The sequence below is a fragment of the Adiantum capillus-veneris genome, chromosome 8, assembly GCF_014529385.1.
Source record: "Adiantum capillus-veneris isolate H3 chromosome 8, ASM1452938v2, whole genome shotgun sequence".
Lineage (NCBI taxonomy): Eukaryota > Viridiplantae > Streptophyta > Polypodiopsida > Polypodiales > Pteridaceae > Adiantum > Adiantum capillus-veneris.
Genome location: NC_140938.1, coordinates 63584860 through 63605176, shown reverse-complemented (window position 1 = coordinate 63605176; position 20317 = coordinate 63584860). Strand labels below are relative to the sequence as shown.

At 44.3% G+C, this 20317-nt stretch overlaps 1 protein-coding gene across 1 annotated transcript in view; it reads left to right on the top strand.

Moving 5' to 3' along the window:
• Positions 1-20317, top strand: part of LOC147452253 (SIN-like family protein) — a 72166-nt gene that overhangs the window by 39793 nt on the left and 12056 nt on the right. The window contains exons 9-12 of the mRNA XM_086518015.1: positions 10474-10525; positions 10610-11250; positions 11502-11717; positions 11788-11908. Coding sequence (XP_086374141.1) covers positions 10474-10525; positions 10610-11250; positions 11502-11717; positions 11788-11908 — 1030 coding nt within the window. The remainder of the gene's footprint in view (positions 1-10473; positions 10526-10609; positions 11251-11501; positions 11718-11787; positions 11909-20317) is intronic.

Here is a 20317-nt window from a genome sequence, read left to right as displayed (position 1 = left end):
TTTTTTTTTTTATAAAAAAAAAAAGCAAAAGCAAAATTCGCGTCGCTCATCATTTTCCAATTTTTTTTTTAAATTTTAATAATCCGCCTCCGCGATTTCCGGAATTTAGGCTTTTTGGCAAAAATTAGGGTTTCTGGCAGAAATTAGGGTTTCTGCTGTCCGCCACGTCATCACTTTGTGACATACCCCCCTCTTGAAAGCATTGTAATCGACCGCGATTACGCCTGCAAAACCGACAAAAGCCATAAACCGTCTTAGCAGACACTGACTGTTAGTACCTACGTACTAGGAACGCACATCTAGCACATGTACAAAATCGACAGTCACATCACACGACATCACAGGACATCACCAGACATCACAGGACATCACATGACATTCAACATTCATTCGGATCTTAGACCATGATTTATCGGCATTGTAGCTAGCAATCACATCTAGGTCCAATCGGGACCTCATCGATGTCCGATTGACTAACCCCTATTGCAACCATGTCTATTCGAGATCAATCAGACCAAAATGCTGCAATCATTTCGGTTATCAGTTCCTGCACTCACAAGAAGTCAAGAACATATTAGTATCATTATCAGGAATTCCATTTCATAAAGTCATCCAGCAGAATACTGTTAGCTCTCAGTATCCCTGAAGCTCAAAGAGACATCAGTGACTTTAGTATCAAAATCGAGGCATCTGTTGACAAAGGAGCGGAGTGACTCCCCTCTTGTGCATCCCACTGCACCAGATCTCCGGCCAAGCTGAATTCTGGGTTCCGTTTGGAGTAGACTATGCTAAATCAAAACATCGAGGTAAAGTTTCACAATCCGAGGAGTATCTGCTAGGTCCTCCTCCTCCATCCACTTCGCATCAAATGCAGGAAAGTTCTTGAACTTAACCAAGAACTGCCTTCGGACTTTACCTTTCTTCGTATCATTATGTGCCAAAATCTGTTCAGGAACAAAGATCTCCTCGTTTTCTTCCACTTTGGGTTGCTCATCAGGCTCCCCATCATCAGGCACATCACCCTTAACAGGTTTCAAGAGACTCACATGCAATGCATTATGAATCCTCCAAGTATCTGGCAGTTCCAATCGGAAGGAGACATCATTTATCTTGTCAGTGATCTGGAAAGGTCCGTAGTATCACATACTAAGCTTTGGAAAAAGCCTCTCCTTTCCCTTTTTCTTTCTTAGGCGTGCCTTCTCAAAAGTAAGAGCACCCAATCATCCTCCTTCAGTTTCCAGTCGCGACGATGGCGATCCGCTGCCTTTTTCTGTTGTTCTTGAGACTTCTGCAAAGTCTCGCGAACCTTGGCAAAAGCCGTATCCAAGTCTCGCGAATATTCATCCGCTTCAAATTTCTAATCTTTCGTGCTCAGGAAGGATGGAACCTTCGCAGCAGTTTCAACAATCTCACATGGCGTCTTCCCCGTCGAAGAGTGTATCGTGTTACTATAGGCAAATTCCACCAAAGGTAAGTTCTTTTCCCATTGAGTCTTCTGATGCGAGATAGAAGACTTCAATAAATCTAAAATCACTGAATTGGCAATCTCAAATTGCCCGTCAGTCTGCAAGTGGAACGATGACGAGAACTGCAACCGCGTGCCAATGTTCTTCCAAATTGCCTTCCAAAACAAACTCATAAATCTGGGGTCTCTGTCGGAGACAATTGTCTCAGACGTGCCATGTAATCGGAAAATCATCGTGATCATTCTGTATTCGCGGGAGATTAAAAAAAATGAAATCCATTTCAATATTTTCCCAGGGGCGGGTGGGTATGGGTAAAGGCTGTAACAATCCCTGTGCCTTATGCCTGTCAAACTTGACCTTCTGGCATACCAAGCAACTGCGCACAAACTCTTCCACATCCTTCTTCAGTCTCCGCCAAAAGAAATCTCTCTCTACCCCTTTCATGGTGGTAGCAATGCCGCGGTGACCCGTAAAAGGTGGACAGTGGCAATCAGTCATAACCTTTTCCCTCAACGGCTGTGTAACGCACAACATAGTCTTTTTCATCAAGTAGCCTTCCCGAAGGGAGTATCCAGCTACTGTCTCCCCATCCCGTATCCGTGTGAAAATATCTGCAAAATCTGGATCTGTGGCACATTGATCGACCATATCCTCGAAGCTCCTATGATGTATCGCGGAAATAGCCAGAACCAACGGTTTTCGAGACAAAGCATCTGCCACCACATTCTTCTGTCCCTGCACATGGACAATCTAGAAGTGGAAATGTGACAAGATGTTCACCCACCGCATCTGCTTTTCCGAAAGCTGCTTCTGTGACAAGAAGTAGCGCAAACTCTGATGGTCTGTACTTCATGGACATTCCTCAAATCTATGTCATAGCTCTCGTAAGCTATGACATGGCCTTCTTGCATCAAGACCGTACCCAGACTACGACCACAAGCATCACAAAATACTTCAAATGACTTCTGCAAGTCCGGCAAAGTCAAATCTGGTCCTGTAGTGAATTTCTCTTTCAATGTCTGAAAGGCAGTCACCTCTGTGGGTCCCCACGAAAAAGGTACTCCTTTGTGTGTCAAGTCAAGGTATGCAAAGGGGAAGCAACCTCTGCAAACTTTCGTATGAACCGCCTGTAGTACAAACACAGTCCCAAGAAGCTTCTAACTTCATGGACATTCCTCAAATCGGGCCAATCACGGATAGTCTCTATCTTGGCCGGGTTCATTTGCACTCCTGCTGTTGACACAATGTGTCCCAAAAAATGTATCTCTGGTAGGAAAAATTCACTTTTCGTAGCATTAATCACTAATGTGTGATCTCGTAATGCCTGAAAGACTTGAAGCAGATGATCTCTGTGTTCTGCCTCATTCTTGGAGAAAACAATGATGTCGTCAAAGAAAGTGCCAACATATAGCATGTACTCTCGAAAAATCCTATCCATCATCCGGTTAAATGTCGCAGGAGCATTGGTTAAGCCAAAAGGCATCACCAAAAACTCAAATAACCCAAAAGTCGTCCGAAAAGCTGTCTTGTAGACATCTCCTGGCGCTATCCTGATCTGATGATATCCACTCTTCAAGTCAATCCTGCTAAAGCACGAGGATCCCTGTAACCTGTCGAGTATATCATCGATCCTAGGAATCGGAAATCTGTTCTTGATGGTGATTTCGTTGAGAGTGCTATAATCAATGCACATTCTCCAAGATCCGTCTTTCTTCAAAACCAACAACACTGGAGAGCAATACGGTGAAGTACTAGGCTGGACAAGACCCTTTTCCAAGAGGTCTTTCACTGAGTTCATAATCTTTTCATTTTGTACTCGACTCACACGATAAGGTGGCCGATTCGGTGGCGTGCTTCCAGATATCAGATCAATGGTATGATCTTCAGGCCCTCTCAAAAGCAATCGGCATGAGCGTGGAGAAAAAAAAATCTTGGCGTTCTTTTCTTCAGGTCAAAACATATTCAACCTTTATCCATCGTTCAATTCTCCCAAAAGAATGAGTAAGAAAACTGAAGTTCATCAAGTACAATCTCTAAACCCTTCATTTATCAAAGTCGCTTTCTCGGCCCGGTAGTCAACCACGGCGTAGTTCTTGTGGTACCAAGGGATCCCGAGTAGAACGTCACTCACGTGCCCTGAACACCCCTGTCATTGCAAACGAAGTTTGCCAATGCTCGGTGTAATGGCAACATCCCATCCGGGTGCCAGTCGAACTACCTCCGCCTGTGGCGTCGGTCTGTCGGGCGTAGTTCCAAATCGAGCCGCCAATTCCAAGTGAAAAGAAGTTGGCCTTGGCTCCTTCAAAAGAGCCTCCTGATCCTTCGCTTTGCCCCGAAAGCGGCAAAGTTTGTACTTTCATTCATTAGATTCGGTGCAGGTCCCACGCCATGTGGTACCAGTTCTGCTTTTCTATCTGCCTTTTCTATCTGCCTTTTCTGCCACATTCCTCAGCTGCTCTCGAACTCTCAGACCTGTCGTCGTTTTTATCATGCTGTTCTTTCTGTGCCGTATCAAGGCACTTCGCGGAAATATGTCCATGTTCCCCGCATCCAAAGCACTTCCCCTCTCTGATGAAGCGAGCTCTCTCCTCAGGAGTAAGCTTGGGTCGTGCATCCTTTTTTTTTTTTCTCTGGGTTGCTCTTTTTCATTCTACTTTCATTCCCAGAAGTCTGTTCGGCTCGTTGTGTCATGGCCTCATCTGTGGGGTAGGTCAGACTACCAGAGTGAATGGCAAAGCCCCGCTTCGCATGACTCATCAACTCCTGAATAGAAGCCGACTTCTGTTCCAAGCAGTGATCTCGGATCTCTGTAGGTAGACCCAAGGTAAACCGCTCAATGTGTTCTCTGAACGAGATCTTCTTGAATGAAGAGGCGGGTAGAAAAGAGCTCCAGAATCTTTCACAATAAGAATTCACTGTATCGCTCTTGGTCATCCGGAGATGGTTCCAAGCAGCTCGTATATCTCGCTCAAACTCTTGAGTCAACCAAGAAGAAATAAAAAGCCTCTTGAATTTCAGCCATGTAACTGGCACAGTCTTGCTTAATAGAAGCGTGGACCACCAAGTACGAGCATTCCCCTTAAAGTAAGAGGCAGCTCTCCGAATCTTGGAGTGCTCTGAAAATAGCGTCCTCCCGCGAAAGCGATGTCAAACTGCTGTATAAAAGACAAAGCCTTCGAAGCATCTGAGTATCCTGAAAAGTATCAAACTTGATCGAGTGGCCACCTTCCTTAAACTCTCGGACTTTCTTGCTTTTATCTTCGAGAAAGTCATACTGGTTGGCTTTGTAAAAATTCTTCTTGTTCGCATAAAACTTTCCGTCATCGGAATCTGAGCTGTCTGTAGACGAGTCCTCAGTAGAACTGTCAGTCTCTGGGTGAGATGTAGCCTTCTTTGCCATTTTCTTGCCCTTTCCGAAGCTTTGTTTCTTGCTTCGCTTTTTGCCTTTTCTGTCTTCTTCGCTCTAATCCGAGGAGCTAGAAGAACTGTCAGAAGAAGAAGAAGAAGAACTGGGTAGGTCTTCAAACGTGACGCGCTTCTTCAATTTCTTTGCCTTGTCAAATGTCGACCGACGATCCAAATATGCCGGGAAGTCAGTGCCTTTCTTCTTCTTTTTGCCGTGCTTTTTGGCTTTCTTTTGCGTGTCAAAAAGCTGAGCAATCCGTGCATCAACCACGTTCTCCAGTTCCTTCTCCGTATATTTCTTGGAGGCAGAAGGTTTCTTGAGAGCGGGTTTCGGGAGTGGTGTTGTGGTTCTCTGCCACTCCATCTGTACCTCTTTCAAAGAGGTCTGGTTCATATATTTTGCCATCTTCGGGTCCTTGGCAAAATTGAGCATCATCTTTGTTGCATCACCAATCAATTGAAGACGCTCCATCTCTCTTTGCTCCGCCTGAGTAGGCCGAGGCGGGCCATACTCTCTGTCTGAATCTTCGTTGTGATCCCAGCCCGCATCTCCAGATGCAGAGGGAGTCGACTGATCATTGCTTGAGGCCATAGGTGCCGCGGAAAAAAAATTCGGGGATCGGATTTCCCGTAGAAGAGAAATCGGCCGTGCTTTGATACCACTGAAACAGACTTGGACACTCCAAGTCAAGAATCAACCGTGACAGCACCAAATAACCACTTCAAAACAATTCACAGATCACAATAGATTTGCACTGGCCCGGCGGAGTTCCGTGCCTAGAGATATTGGCCCCAAAGACTGGCGCCCCTTTCGGTATTTCTTTTTATATTAATCAATCATCAAAGTACAAGAGAGCGGTTAGGGTTTCACTCTCAGACTCTGCGTCCAGATGCTCTGAGAAGTGAGGCCCTCACCACTAATTTAAAGGTTACAAGGGATGCCCAAAAGAAGAGCCCCAAAAGCTTTCAAAATCAAAAGCATCAGTTCTCTCTCTTAGAGAGTCTTTTCTTTTTTTTTTTAAATTAAAAAAAAAAGCAAAAGCAAAATTCGTGTCGCTCATCATTTTCCAAATTTTTTTATAAAAATTTTTAATAATAATAATCCGCCTCCGCGATTTCCGGAATTTAGGGTTTTTGGCAAAAATTAGGGTTTGCAGGAATTTTAGGGTTTCTGGCAGAAATTAGGGTTTTTGCTGTCCGCCACGTCATCACTTTGTGACAGTGCCCCCAAATTGTCATAAGGAATTGTCTGCAACGTGGGCACGTGGGCACTGTAGTAGGGATCATCGGCTCCTCTTGGCCGTTGACATTTTGCGTCATAGGTGCCATATCTGGCTGCTGTCCAGAAAAACCAGCTATGCCAAAATTACCCTGTGGCACCCCAAACTGGCCCTGGTTGCTTTGAAAGCCTTGCTGCATGCCGATGCTACCATACATGGGGTTTGGTCTATGCATCTGAAAACCCCATCCTGCGCATAGTGCTCCCAAGGAAACCCCAATCAACTCTGTCAATGTGTCGCAGGTCGAGGTCTCCTCGGAGGGCAGGCCTTCGCGAGATGGCCCATCTGTCTGCATATGAAGCGTTGGTTCATGAGACCCGATTACTATATGCTCTGGTGGAGCCAGCCTTACACTCACCCTAGGTAGAAGGCTACCTTCGGGAGAGTGTGGGTGTGTCTCGAACCAAAACGTGTACAGTTGGTATACCTGTTGCCTTGGTAGCGAATCAAAAGCTAGGTCAAAACCATGGCGCCATTGTTGAAAATGAGCCCTGACTGCTCGGATAGCCAGCGGGCTCATTGAAATGACATTGGAGGCCATCTCAAGAGTCTCAAACTTGATCTAGTAGTAAGCATGCCCGAGGAGCTATATGTCGATGATCTTCCCCACCTCCGCAAGAAGGTAGGCTTGGTGGTCGCACACCTCACCTCTGTTGCAAGGCGCGTTTTCTCCGTCGGTGATAGAGTAAGTCTAATGGTCGGCTCTGCAGTTTCGTCAAAGTCCCTTTGGGGCGGAGCAGGAGTGTCCATCTATGTCTGTTGCTGTGGAGAAGAAAGCGACGAGTTGACGTGGGACGTCGAATGGTGAGTCGAGAAGATGAAAGCGAGCTAGATGAGGCTAGTCAAAGCGCCGCGGGGGGGCTGGCTGCAACGTGATGGCAGGGGGAAGGAGAGGCAACATGCAAGGGGGTACACAATGAGCAGCGAGGACGAAATCTTCTTTTTTGAGCCTCAGATTCTTTGGTTATTTCTCTCTTTGTAATATGGTTACACATTAATAGAGAAAATCCACTTTACTTAGCTGTGTAATCTTTCTCCACATTATAGGAGTCTGTGTTTTCCAATAATTTTGTTTTAAGCTAATAATACCCAATCATGGCATGGCCACAGTGTGTCTTCTTATCATGCTAATTTAGCTAGATTGGCCTTCCGAACCAACAACTGGCGTCAGAGCAAGAGATTTGAGCACCCAATTGCTTAACTAAGGGTGTCGATCAACCCCATTCGAAGCCTATGGCTCCCGTTGTGTTCAAAGAATTTGGCACAGTTTGACGTGCATCTTTAAGAAAAAAAGTGTGTTTTAAAGGTTACATAAGGCATTGTTCATGTGTGAAACTATGAAAAGAAATCGAACATATACCCATGTAGTAAATTACTTTGAGTCTTCTCTCTCTGGCTTTGAAAAACCTTCAAATTTGTCCTAATTGAATCACGCCTTTTACAAGAGTAGTCCAATGCTAGCTTAAAAAGGCCCATTTCATTTTATGTAATATCTTCATTCAATTAGGTGTGACTAAGCAAGGCAACATAAAGCTCTCAAAGTTCAATGCAAAGACGTCTACTTGTAAGAGACGCAAGAATCTTTTAAAAGGACCGATTAAAAATCATTATAAAAGGTTCATAGAGACTGCTGGAAGTAGTGACTCCTTGGCAAGTCCGCCCTAAAAATGGCTTCTAAAGAAAGAATATAGAAATTTTGTGGTAATAACTTCCATACTTGGCAAAGTAGGATCAAATTCCATTTAATAAAAAAAGGGATATGGGAAATTATCCAGGGGAATATGATGCTAGCCACAAAATCGGGAGAGTTTTTTTCTAGGGAGAGCTTTAAAATCGTAAGGCCCTAAAAATAATTGGTGAAAATTTACACGTTACTTACATTCACCACATAGGGGATTGCAAGACAGCTCAAGAAGCTTTAGACGTCTTAGATAGAACATTTGGGCCATGAGTAAAGTCTTTAAGCCCTAAAAATAATTGGTGAAAATTTACACGATACTTACATTCACCACATAGGGGATTGCAAGACAGCTCAAGAAGCTTTAGACATCTTAGATAGAACATTTGGGACCATGAGTAAAGTCTTTAAGTTTAGTCTATTCATACAATTTTTTGAGTTAGAGAAAGACGACTACACCAGCATGTCAACACACCTTATCAATTTCAAAAGTTTACCGGCACAATGAGCTGAAGTCAATAAACAAATAGAGGATGATATGAAAATAGCACTACTAATCAAAAGCATTTTTAACCTCGATGAATACTCAAGTCTGGTTACAACACACACATTTACGAGCACCAAAACTTGAAGAAATGGAGGCCTCACTGCTTGAAGAGGAAAAGTGCCTCACTAAGAAAGCAGAGACTATCACTAATAATGCTTTGTACTCGAGTGGTTAAAGGTATGAGGAAAAAGGAAAAAGCTACAGCAAGAATCGTCCACCTCCAAAAAACATTAAGCCACAATTAAGAATCAAACTTAAGTCGAGCACAAAATGTATCTTCTATGGTAAACTCAACCACACTAAGGAGAATTGCCTCCAAAAGCAAAAGATTAAAGCACTTCTTGTGGAGTAGCAGCAAGAGAAAGAAGTCGAAGAGCATGAGCAAACTACAACAACGATCGAAAATGATCCTCCTTCAGCTGATGAAGGTTGGGTGTTCTAAATGTTGCACCAGTAGTAGGGTTTTGAGGTTTGTGAATGTTTGATGCCTTTCTTGTCACCCTTTGAATCTCAAAAACTGGGGAGCTTCATACATGTTGTATTCATCGGTATTGAGAACCATTCAAAGATTTGTCTAAAGAGAACCTTGGATGATGTATTCTTGCCAACAATAAGCCTTGTATAACTCCCGAATATGAGAGTGAAGGAGGGATTGATAGGAAGCACTCACATATTCTAGGCCTAAAATCCCAAAGTTTAGTCAACCTTTAGACGTGCGCAGATCCCCAAGTATTAATAAGCCATGAAATTAATAAGCCGTGAGGTTTTTACTTATAGTAATAAGCTTTTTACTCCTAGCCTTAGTCATGCATAATTTGCATCTCATTTAGCATAAATCACTCCACCTACCTTTAGCTTTCTATTGGATAGTTACACCTCTTGATCTCCACTCGAGCAGCACACTAAATTAACTTTTAGGTAGTCCTTTGATATAGGGCATTATTGTCCACTAAAAGCCCCTATATAAGGGTCATTTCTCTCTTTGTAATATGGTTACACATTAATAGAGAATTTACTTGGTTGTGTAACCTTTTCTCATTTTATAGGGAGTGCGTCTTTTGCAATAATCTTGTGTTAAGCTAATAATGCCCAAATATGGCATAGCTGCACAATGATTCTTATCATGCTAATTTATCTAGAGTGGCCATCCGAACCAACATTGGCATAGCCGCACAATGATTTTTATCATGCTAGTTTATCTAGAGTGGCCATCCGAACCAACATTGAAATTCTGAAGACATTGTGGATAGAGAATGGCTTCATTTCCTTCCCTTCTATGTACTTACCATAGCTAATTCTTTAGTCAGTGACCTGTGATTGACAAATCTGCTGCGTGTAGATACTCCAAGCTTTGCTTGAAGATAAATCTTTAGAGTCACCCATTTCTCCTATGAAGATGATAATGATGATGTACTCTAAATTGTATTACTTTAGGATCTATTAGTGAACTTGCATTGAATTATCGTAGTGAACCATGTGATGGAACCTTTTGAGATCCTTCACGATGAATCATGTGAACCTTTGTAAATGTATCAAGATAGAATCCTAGGTGCAATGTAATTCACGGCTTAATGGGAGCATTTTTGTAAGCCCTTTGGTTTTGGGCACACTCTTCTAAGCACGTGATGTATGAATGGTATGACCCATGATGTATATACACGACTCCATGGGAAGCTGCTTATTAATTTTCCTTAGGTAGGACACCTCCTTTGACTATGGTAAGCTATGATCTCTCCTCCTCTTATGTACCTCCTATGAACATCTATATAGGTGCCTTTTTTTCAATCATTGTATGTTATTTCTAGCAATAAATTGTATGTTATTTCTAGCAATAAATTTTCTACCTTGCATTGAACTCTTGTGTGTCTAGTCTTGACAATTAAATACTCATTTAGCATTGTATCTAATCCTCCTTAGGGCCCAACAAGTTGGATATCTGAGCGTAGGGGTCTGCCTTTAATCTTTTATGCGGGAGGGTGGTCTTTCATGCTCATCATGTCCAATTTATACATTTTAGCATTGATGGAGTACTGTGACTCTATGATGCATGTGTTACTTTTAGAGGCGTTTGTTTACTTACAAAAGGTTCCTGTTCAGCTTCCTAGATACTTTGCCTTTGGAGCAACGATTTGAAAAATTGCTGTCAAAGGTACGGCTGGGTCATTTGAAGTTAGTTTTCTCAGTTTGTACCTTTGTTGAGGGTATCTGAGAGCTTTTATGATACATTGTGCAGGGAAGAGTCCAAGTTCTACAATTTGAAAGGCTCATGAAGCTAGCACCAGCAGGTTGTAGTGAAGAGGAAGTTTTATCTGTTCTTGAAGATATGGCACATTTAGTGCAGGGCTGCTGGGTTGCAGCATCATCACTTCGTTATTCAGGACAGATCTGTATTCTGCGAGACTACATGCTTTCATTGTTCACTAAAAATCGAGTTATCCGCCATGATCAATTGGAAGAGCTTAAGGTGCCCAAGGAAATGATTAGAGAGGTTTTATTGCCCTTAGCAGTGCAGAGGCCTGCAGAAGGTGGGTGGGAATTCCAAGAAAGCACTGATAGGTCATTTTTGAAACGACATCAGATTGTTGCAAAGGAACAAATGCAAAGATGGGCTGAGAATGATGAACAGATCAAGCTGGCTGCTCTAGGATTGAAAATAGGGCCATCTAGTGGCAGTAACAGTGTACTACCTGTTGCCGATTTACCGTCACAACAGCAGGTACTTGCACATGGGAAGGTAGCTACTGCTGTTGGAAGCAGTGGAGGCCGCAGCAAGGCACCTGGAGGGTTTTCTGGGGAATGGACGATGTCAGCAGAAACTAGGGCTGCACTGCCTGCGGCACTTCGGGAGATCTTTGCAAAGCACAATGTATGCAGGTAAATATCAACACCAGCCAGCCTAACAAAGCGGTTTATACATTCTTGTGAGATGCCACCCTTCGTAAGCTTAATATACTGTCTTTTGCACCTGAAAGCCTTGCTAACGATCTCAGTCCTCCCCCACCCCCAAAAAAACCCTTTTTTCTTTTCTTGTTGCGTGCCTGTGCGTTCCTCTCCCTTCTATCAATAAGAGAAAACAACAACAAAAAAGACAATTTTGTGCTAAGTTTTCTTTGGTTGCAATCTAGTCTTCAGCTTATATGCCGGAGCTTGCTCGAATCAGCTGTCGCAAAAGCAAGTGCTCCCAATGCCAACCCAAGAGTGGTTGCTGCAGCTGCAGCAGCTGCCCAAGGAACTAAGGCTCCTCTACCAGAACTGACGGCGGCAATTAGTCAAGTAGCATCAAATATAGATGGGCTATACTTCCTGACAAAGTTGGGAAACCCTACCCTTGATCCCTTTAGGTATGTTGCTATCCTATATAGCTATATGGATACTAGATTCCTGTTTGTTAATGTTGTGTTGTGTTTGCAGGGATGTTGTAATTGCATTGCTCCGTGCCAAGGGAGCTAGCATTGGGCTTAAACGGATTGACATCATAGAAGCATCTAAAATTGCTCTCAAAACTGAAGTGCAGCAAATTGTGTACCAGAAGGTTAAGACTCAAATCTAAATTAGTTGTCCACTAACATTGTTTCACATCTTAAGCATGTTTTTTCTGACTAGAATGTTGACATGGAAACTTTGATTGCAATATCCAATCATGAATACCCCATGAATACAACAGCATTTGAATTGTCTAGCTTCAGCTTGCATGGCGTTTGGTGCTGTAGACTGCTACAAACAGAAGCGTGCACAGAGGGCGTCATTAGGGAGTGACATCCCAGCGGGGCCACCCTCAGTAGAGCAGAGGAGATTAGGGGCCTGTCAATGAACTAGAGCTCCTTAGATACAGCTGATCTTAAGATAAGAGGGTGATATAAGAATCCCATCCTACCGTCCCCTACCGGCTGTCCGTCCCAATGTCCCCTGGAGTATCCCCTGGCATCCCCACTTTGCACCCAGAAATCCGCCAAGCCCTTCCCGGCCTGCCCTGTCCCCACCATTCCATGTCACTATGTTGTGTGTCATCTATCCTCCTCTGCCACCCCTCTTGGAGATGTTGCTCTTGTCCAGCTCGATCAAGCTTTTAAAGTGAAAAACATGCCCAATTTGACCTATTTTTTGGGCATTTTGAGCACACTTTTGGGGATTTTGAGGCCTGTTTTGAGGCTATAGAAAAGTCCATTGGGCTTCCTCTTTCAAGCTTCAGTTATCAAGCAATATAGCATGCTACCCTTGTAAGGTGTTTTAAACTCTCCCTTGCTCTCAAAATTCAAGTTCTCTTGTCTTCAAGCATTTTAGAATTGAGCCTTGAGGCCTCTAGTTCCACTTTGTAAGTCCTCTCACCGTCTCCATCTCTTTATACCTCCTCTTAGGAAAACCTCCTTTTTTTACTTTCTCAATCTCAGCCATCCTCTCTGCTCTCTTCACCTATCTCCACTCTCTTTGGTTTTCATCCACCATTCATCCATCCATCCACTCTCTCTATTAGACACTCCTCCCTCACCCCTAGTGCGTTTGAGTCTCTCCTTATTATCTACCGCCCTATAAATGGTGAAAGGTGTAGTAGGAGACCGGATTAAATTCTTCTCTTTTCCATGCAAATAAGTGTTCAATGTGTTTGTCTCTCAAAGTAGATGAACTGACTTTTCAAAAGAAATTAAAAATCAAGAATTTTGTAATTGCCATTTCCCCCCATCCCCGAGACGACCCTCTTGATGGTCCCCGTCTGCGTCCCTGTTCCTGTCCCCTTTCCCAGGTTACTATGCTGTGCAAGAATCATACGTGCTTTTACCAAGGGCTCTCATATGTATGACATACTACACCTACATTTCACAGGATGGGGTTGACTAGGGTTTCACTTCCGTGCTGTTGCATTCTCCAAAGCATAACGACATTCATCGAGCAGTATAGAGGTGAAAGCTCCAGCCGCAACCCTTTCTTACCCCCATACACCACCACTGCTCGTACTTTTGTACACCTACCTTGCACACCTACAACCATTGGTGGATACTTTTTTACTGTATCCTATAGAATCTGGATGATTTAGACATTTGTACATGGTTTTGTCTCGTTGGTGCCAGTTTTCTATGGCCTCAGCCAGTGGTCAATAAACTCTCTCTCTCTCTCTCTCTCTCTCTCTCTCTCTCTCTCTCTCTCTCTCATGGTGGGTACTAGGCCAGTTGGAGTAGCAGTTGATCATGCTATCGTGTCTTTCACCCTGACCTTTCAGTTTGGAGCCATTTAAAAACCAGGCTCTCATTCTTTTCTGAGAGGGAGGTTCTTGTAGTTGTCTTATCAGGTCTTTGATTTTCACACAATAATTCCTGACTGACAACTTTCCTTGCTTGATCTTATCAAGCTTGCACGTATTGTCTTCATCTCCCTTGTTATCTGAATATTCCATCTTGAAAGCCTTCATTGTTTTGTTGTATGATTTAAGTCGGCAAACTAGGTAATGGTAATACCATTTGCGGGTTGCCTCCTTCAGAGTCTGGAAAATATTCTCCCCATTCATCTTCATTGATGTCTTTCAGCTCTACATATTGCTCAAAGGCTTGGATGTGTACATCAAGATCATCTCGTTTTTCACCTTTGAATAATGGGAAAAATCTTCAGATTGCAGGAATGTTCATTACTGCAACTGGCTTTGGTTTTATGTATTGGCTTTCTGTTTTGGATTTCTTCTTACTGTAATGGTCAATGTTGGCCTCACAGTTATCTATTTCTGTTTTTGAAACTGTGTCCTGTACTGTCTTCTTGGTGGGCTTATGTTATGGTTGATGAACTTATCTGCTTCCTTCACTTTCATTAGTATGCTTTCGACCTTTTTGAGACCAATGAGATCTGCTCCTTGTCTCAGTCCGTTCATCCTTACTTCGCCTTGAATGACTGGAATGCTTTGAATCCCTTGATTCTTCAACAGTGCCTGGTCTTGGAGCGACATCAATCTCTGATCAATTTGATAAGTTGGCTCTAACTCCTCTAGAATCGCACTAACTCGGTCTGGGTTCTCCATGAATCTAGTGGTTGGTCGTCGACCTCGTGTGCTTGTTCTAAGTGGAATTACCAATATCCAGTAGCTCTAATACCAGCTGGGAGGTAGTTCTCTTTTCTTGGAGCAACTTAGCTCAAACCACAGTGATCGCCAAAATGGAATGAGCTGAATGTATTCAAACAGCTATTCCAAGTTGGTAATTAGAGTTAATGATATCATACTTAGAGAGTTCCATTAGGAGAGGTCCCCATACACACTCGGTATACCTTCATGAGGGAGACAGATTCTGTGTACATGGATGAGATATACAGGCAGCTATGCACCCAGGAGCCGAGACGGCCACTAGATGAACTCACTCAGATACTGATAGAGACGCTCCATGATGCAGCATTAGAGGCATACCCCCACAGCCAACCCACACGGAGACGATCTGGGAGCATGCCCCAAGACAGTTGGTATGATGAGGAGTGCAGAGAGACGAGGATCAAATTACAGAGGGAAGGCTCATGGGTATTACCACACATAGACAGTCATGGATTATTTTTCTCCGCCTAGTGCGATGAAAGAAAAGGGCCTATCTATCTCAGCTAGAGCGGGATCTATATCAGCTATTTATAAGTCGGGACTCAGGCGAAGCATGGAGGCTATTCCACGAGCATTCACCACCACCAGCGGTCACCTCCACTGAGACATGGGGGGAATATGCCACATCTCTCTACACAGCATCACGGCAACCACCTTTGCCGGACCCACTAGAGACATGCCCGGAGACATGTTCTTTCTTTACTGCCGAGAGGGTAAGGAAAGCCACTGACAGGATGAAGACAAGGAGAGCACATGATCATGATGGTCTGGTAGCAGAGCACTTCATGCATGCCAGAGATATGCTTGCAGAGCTCCTGGCTATGATGTTTAATCGAGCCATGTATGAAGGCTTCCTGGAGACCTGGAGTATGTCTACGATTGTGCCTATTTTCAAGTCAGGAGATCCCATGATTCCCGCGAATTATCGCACCATCATGGTTGGTCACACATTAGCTAGGTTGTGTGCATCCGTTCTTGAGCAGGAGCAGAGTAGATGGGTAGAGCGAGAGGACATAAGAGCACCGGGGCAAGCAGGTTTCAGGAGAGGTTTCTCCACTCTTGACCAAATTCTGACACTTAGAGCTATCATTGAGGAGGGTAGACATCATGGCAAGAGGATCTATTGTAGCTTTGTGGATTTCCGCAAAGCTTTTGACACAGTGCCGAGAGCCGGACTTATACACAGACTACAGGACATGGGTGTGCCTACAGAGCTGATATGGGGTATTCTGGCTCTATATAGGACAGTGATGGGGCGGGTACGCACCACTGAGGGAATGTCTGACATGGTCCACTCCACTATTGGAGTAAAGAGGGATGCCCCCTATCCCCGACTCTTTTTGGGATGTATGTGGATGAGTTTTCGGACTATGTAGAGCGTCAAGGGGGCTCAGCTAGCAGGGACATGGATTCTGCTGTTACTATATGCTGATGATATTGTGTTAATTTCTGACTCTCCAGAGGGGATGCAGCGTCATTTGGATGCTCTGCATACATTTGCTCGTGACAGTGGATTGTCTGTCAATCTGGGAAAAACCAAGGTTATGGTGTTCAACACCAGACCACAGTGGGTCAGGAGGTCGGCACCCACATTTATGTATGGCTAGGAGACTGTGGAGTACACAGATGCATATACTTATCTTGGGGTAGTCTTCGGTGGACCGGTGTTTTCACTAAGGAGAGCATCAGAGACTAGACTGACGAGAGCATATGCAGCTTTGGGAGGACTGGAAAGGATGTGTTCGCAGGTTCAGTTTCAAGAACCGCGAACAAAGCTTTGGCTTTTTGACACTCTAGTGACTCCAGCTATGCTCTATGGAGTTCAGGTATGGGGACCCTCAATAGACCACCATGGGAGATCTGGCAACACAGATGTATGGAGAGGCCTCTGGTCTCTATTATCGCTTGGATGATTCGGGCTAAGGCCTCAGTACCACATGAGATTATATGAGCCGAGCTACCCCCCCCCCCCCCCCCTCCTCTCGTGGAGGCATTGACGAGATCAGTTTCCTTTATGCGCGGTATATGGGATCTCCCGAGGGACAGATACGCTTGGCTTGCCCTGGAGTCATCTCGACAACTGGCTATACAAGACGATACAACATGTTGGTATGGACAAATGAGAGCATGGTTTCAATCACATGGTCTCAACATGGATAGATTACCTCCGCTTCAATACTCCTTGGATGCACCCTCCCTGTCTCTCACACGGACAGAGATCACCAGACTCATACGTCAGGATCTGATTCAGCTACATACCAAGAGCACATGGATACAGCCGACACAAGAGTTGGGCACGAAGATGGCCTTCTACAGAGAGCATCTTCTCCAATTCACGGAGGACGTCTTTGTGACTAGGCTTGCATACATGGATACACACTTATCTCATGGGATAAGATGCGCTATTGGATAGATACGCACATCCTCACATCAGCTCCAGATTGAGACTGGCCAATTTCGAGGGGTTCCGGTAGGAGCCAGGATATGTCACCTATGTAACTTAGAGCTAGAGCCAGAGCTGCACTACACTTGTCATTGTCGGGCATACTATGAAATACGCGGCCGCTTCCACTGCCTGTTTTAGAGAAGGGTTCGGACCTTTTTCTAGAGTCATGAGATACAAGGATCAGAGGTGTCTCGGATTGTTCCTGCTAGAGATGCGCAGACTTAGGGAGAGCTTGTTGAGGACATCAGGGGAAAAGATAGTCTGAGAGACGAATCACAGATTTCTTTACACCAGCCAGAGGAGAGCCAACGGATCAGTCATTACAGCAGATCTCAGAGCCTACTCATACTAGAGGTACACTGCTTGACCAAGCCATTGAGCTTGGCAAATCCAGACGTCCACGACCTCGGGGGGTCTCCCACTACCGACGAAGGCTGCAATAGAAGATACAGATCACTCTAGCCCGACATGCAAGACGCCCAACCAGAGTACTGACCATGGAGGAGGTCAATGAGATCCGACAGTGACCGATGAGAGATTTCATCTGAAACCCCCCCCCCCCCCCCCCCCCCCCCCCCCCCCCCCTCCCTCTATTTCGTTTCTCCTTAGTGTTTTAGTGTTAGTTCTTTGTAACTTTGTAATTTCCGTACTCAGACGTGGTATCAGATTCACCAATTGTAACTTTTTGGTCTCATAGGTCATTTTGGCCTTTTGAAGAAGTTAATATAACATTTCATTTCATTTCATTTCTCTCTCTCTCTCTCTCTCTCTCTCTCTCTCTCTCTCTCTCCCCCACCAAGAAAAGGATGTTCTATTAAAATGTAAATCACAAGGGCACAATCCCGAAGATAAAAACACAAAATATGCAAGCCACCCTAGTGCGATTCCAAAATTTGTAAAATATACATTGATACCAAACCTACTTCTTGGCTCAAGCTCTCAGATCTTCTAACGTTAACATTTTTATCCATTCCAAGAGGTGAAAAGTTCTCCTCATAGTGTGTTATTGGCATAGCAAGAGGAGTTTGGACATGTTTGAACCACAATATTCCCTAGAACCTTATCAGGCTTTGCAGAAGCAGGTGGTATAGCAGAAGAAGAAGAAGAAGAAGAAGAAGGCGCTAAAGAGGGACCCTTTGACGTACGGTCTGTCACAAACGGGAGCGCATAACAATATAAAATACATTCGGATAAATAGGATTTATCACTTATTACTGAAGCCAGAGGATATAGAGAGAAATAAATAGAGAGAGAGATAGAGAGTGAGAAGATCGACACAGTACTGGGGACCAGAAGATGGGCTGGTCCCCCCCCCCCGTAATAGTATCTTTATTACTGAGGAGAAGTCTATACAAGCACTTGAACCGAACGTATTACCACGTTCGTTCTAGAATAAGACTTGATGGTTCCCGGAAGCTTCAACTTTCGATTCCTAGGGCAAAACCCTATTCCAAGGAACTTCCGTTCCTTATTCCAAATCCTTGAGAACCAAGGTTCTCGCCTCTGGATCTCACCTTCCAGACTCAGGGCATGACATCCTTGCAACTCTTTCTAACTCTCTTTCCAGAGTCCTCTTCCCGCAGAACAACTCTGCTTTCCCAGACACGAAGTCCTTATTTGGGAATCCCAACTTCCGGATCCCAACTTGAGAGACTACCTCTCTCTGATCCGTGGATCTTCTTCCCAAACTCGGGTACGAAACCCTTGGGCTGATCTGGCTCTAGTTCCTCAGAGCGCTTTTCTCCTGCAGAGGCTCATGCCTTCCTCTGCTCCTACTCCCTCACGAAGAGGAAGTACACCTGCAATCAAATACTCAAAGATCATAACATGAAAAACGTTACCTTCAAAGGCTCGACGCTCGAAACGCAACTTCGTTCTCGAAAAGCAATTCCCCGGAAGAGATCTTTACATAGAAAAATCCTCTCTTCCAATCCTACACACAAAAGAGGTGTGTTCTCGGGTTCCTTCTCGTAAATCAGCCCCGTCTACGATGTTTATGGGCTGAAAACAGAGAAAAACAGCAACTTGTCGCGATGGAAACACGCTTCGTAGGCACTTCTTCGTGAGGGAACTCGCGCACTGGGTCTCGGCGACATCTGGTACACTTGGGGCAGCCATGGGCATCACTGGCAACGTCTTCTTTATGGCTGAAATCTGCAGTAGCATCTCCTCCTTGCAAAGATTGGTCCTCCTCTCTGAGTGAGGGCATGTGATGCTTTTATAGCTCCTAGCCACAGGCACGAATAGCTGCTCGCGTAGAGATCGCGACCGTTTTTTTTTTTATAAAATTTTCCAAAAATTTTCCCCCCCCATTCTGCCAGAAAAAGAGAGAGAGAAAACGCTGGCTGATCTGTTGCCTTATTTATCAGATGGCTGCCCACTTATTAAGTGGACGGCCGGCGTATTTTAAAAATAATCTGAACCTGCCCAAAAACTCAATAAAACCTAATAAGTTAAAAACAATGCTTTCACAGCACTTCCCAGGCGTCCCTGGATGCAATCACATGCACAGTTGCAATGCAGACATAGACTTCCTCGCGGGAAAGCATCTGCTTTCCTGAAAAGCAATCCCGCTTTCTCAGAAAGCATCTGTTTTTCCTCAAAGTTTCCTCTGAATCCATCTTCATTCAAGTGCTTGCTTTTCCTTGTGCACAATTCTAACACAGTTCGGAATTTCCTCCCGACTATTGATATTCCCTTTCCGATGCACCCGTCACCCACCTTGTGACGCATCAGGAATACCCATCACCTAGTCCTTTCCTACCGAACTTACGGTACAATCTCCTTCACGATGCTCTATGTCACCCATCCTATGACGCATCAGAGATGTCCGTTCCCGGATGGTCGGATACTTCTTTTCGATGCTCCCTGTCACCCATCCGATGTGACGCATCCGAAGTACCCGTTCCTGGTGGCCTTACAGATATTCCCGTTCTCAGTGTTCCCGTCATTACTTTAAATGACGCACTAGGAATACTTTGTACTCGGATGTCTCCAGTGAGAAAAACCCTCTCACTTAAAATTCCAATAATTCATTTAGAATTATTTTTTCCTTGGTGTTCCAAGAGAGAAAACCCTCTCACTTATAAATCCAATAATTCATTTAGAATTATTTTTCTGTAAGATAAAGCCAATTTAGCAACACGGTCCCTGCGTCTATAAACTTGTATGACCAATGAAGCCTTTGTTTGCCTCTATTGCGCTCTCCTCCTCTTTGCTTCCCTCCTAGCTCTCTCTTTACGTCTGACCTTCTAGTGCTTGAAGATACATATGTTAGCCTCTCCTGAAGGCTGAACATCTATTTGTTTTCTATGCTCTGGATGTGACACTCTCCGTGTATATCCTGCTGCCATATATCCTGCTCTACCACAAACAAATTAGTGTCCTAGAAGCCAAATTAAAGAATTCTCTTTGAAGAATGTCTGTAGAGGGTG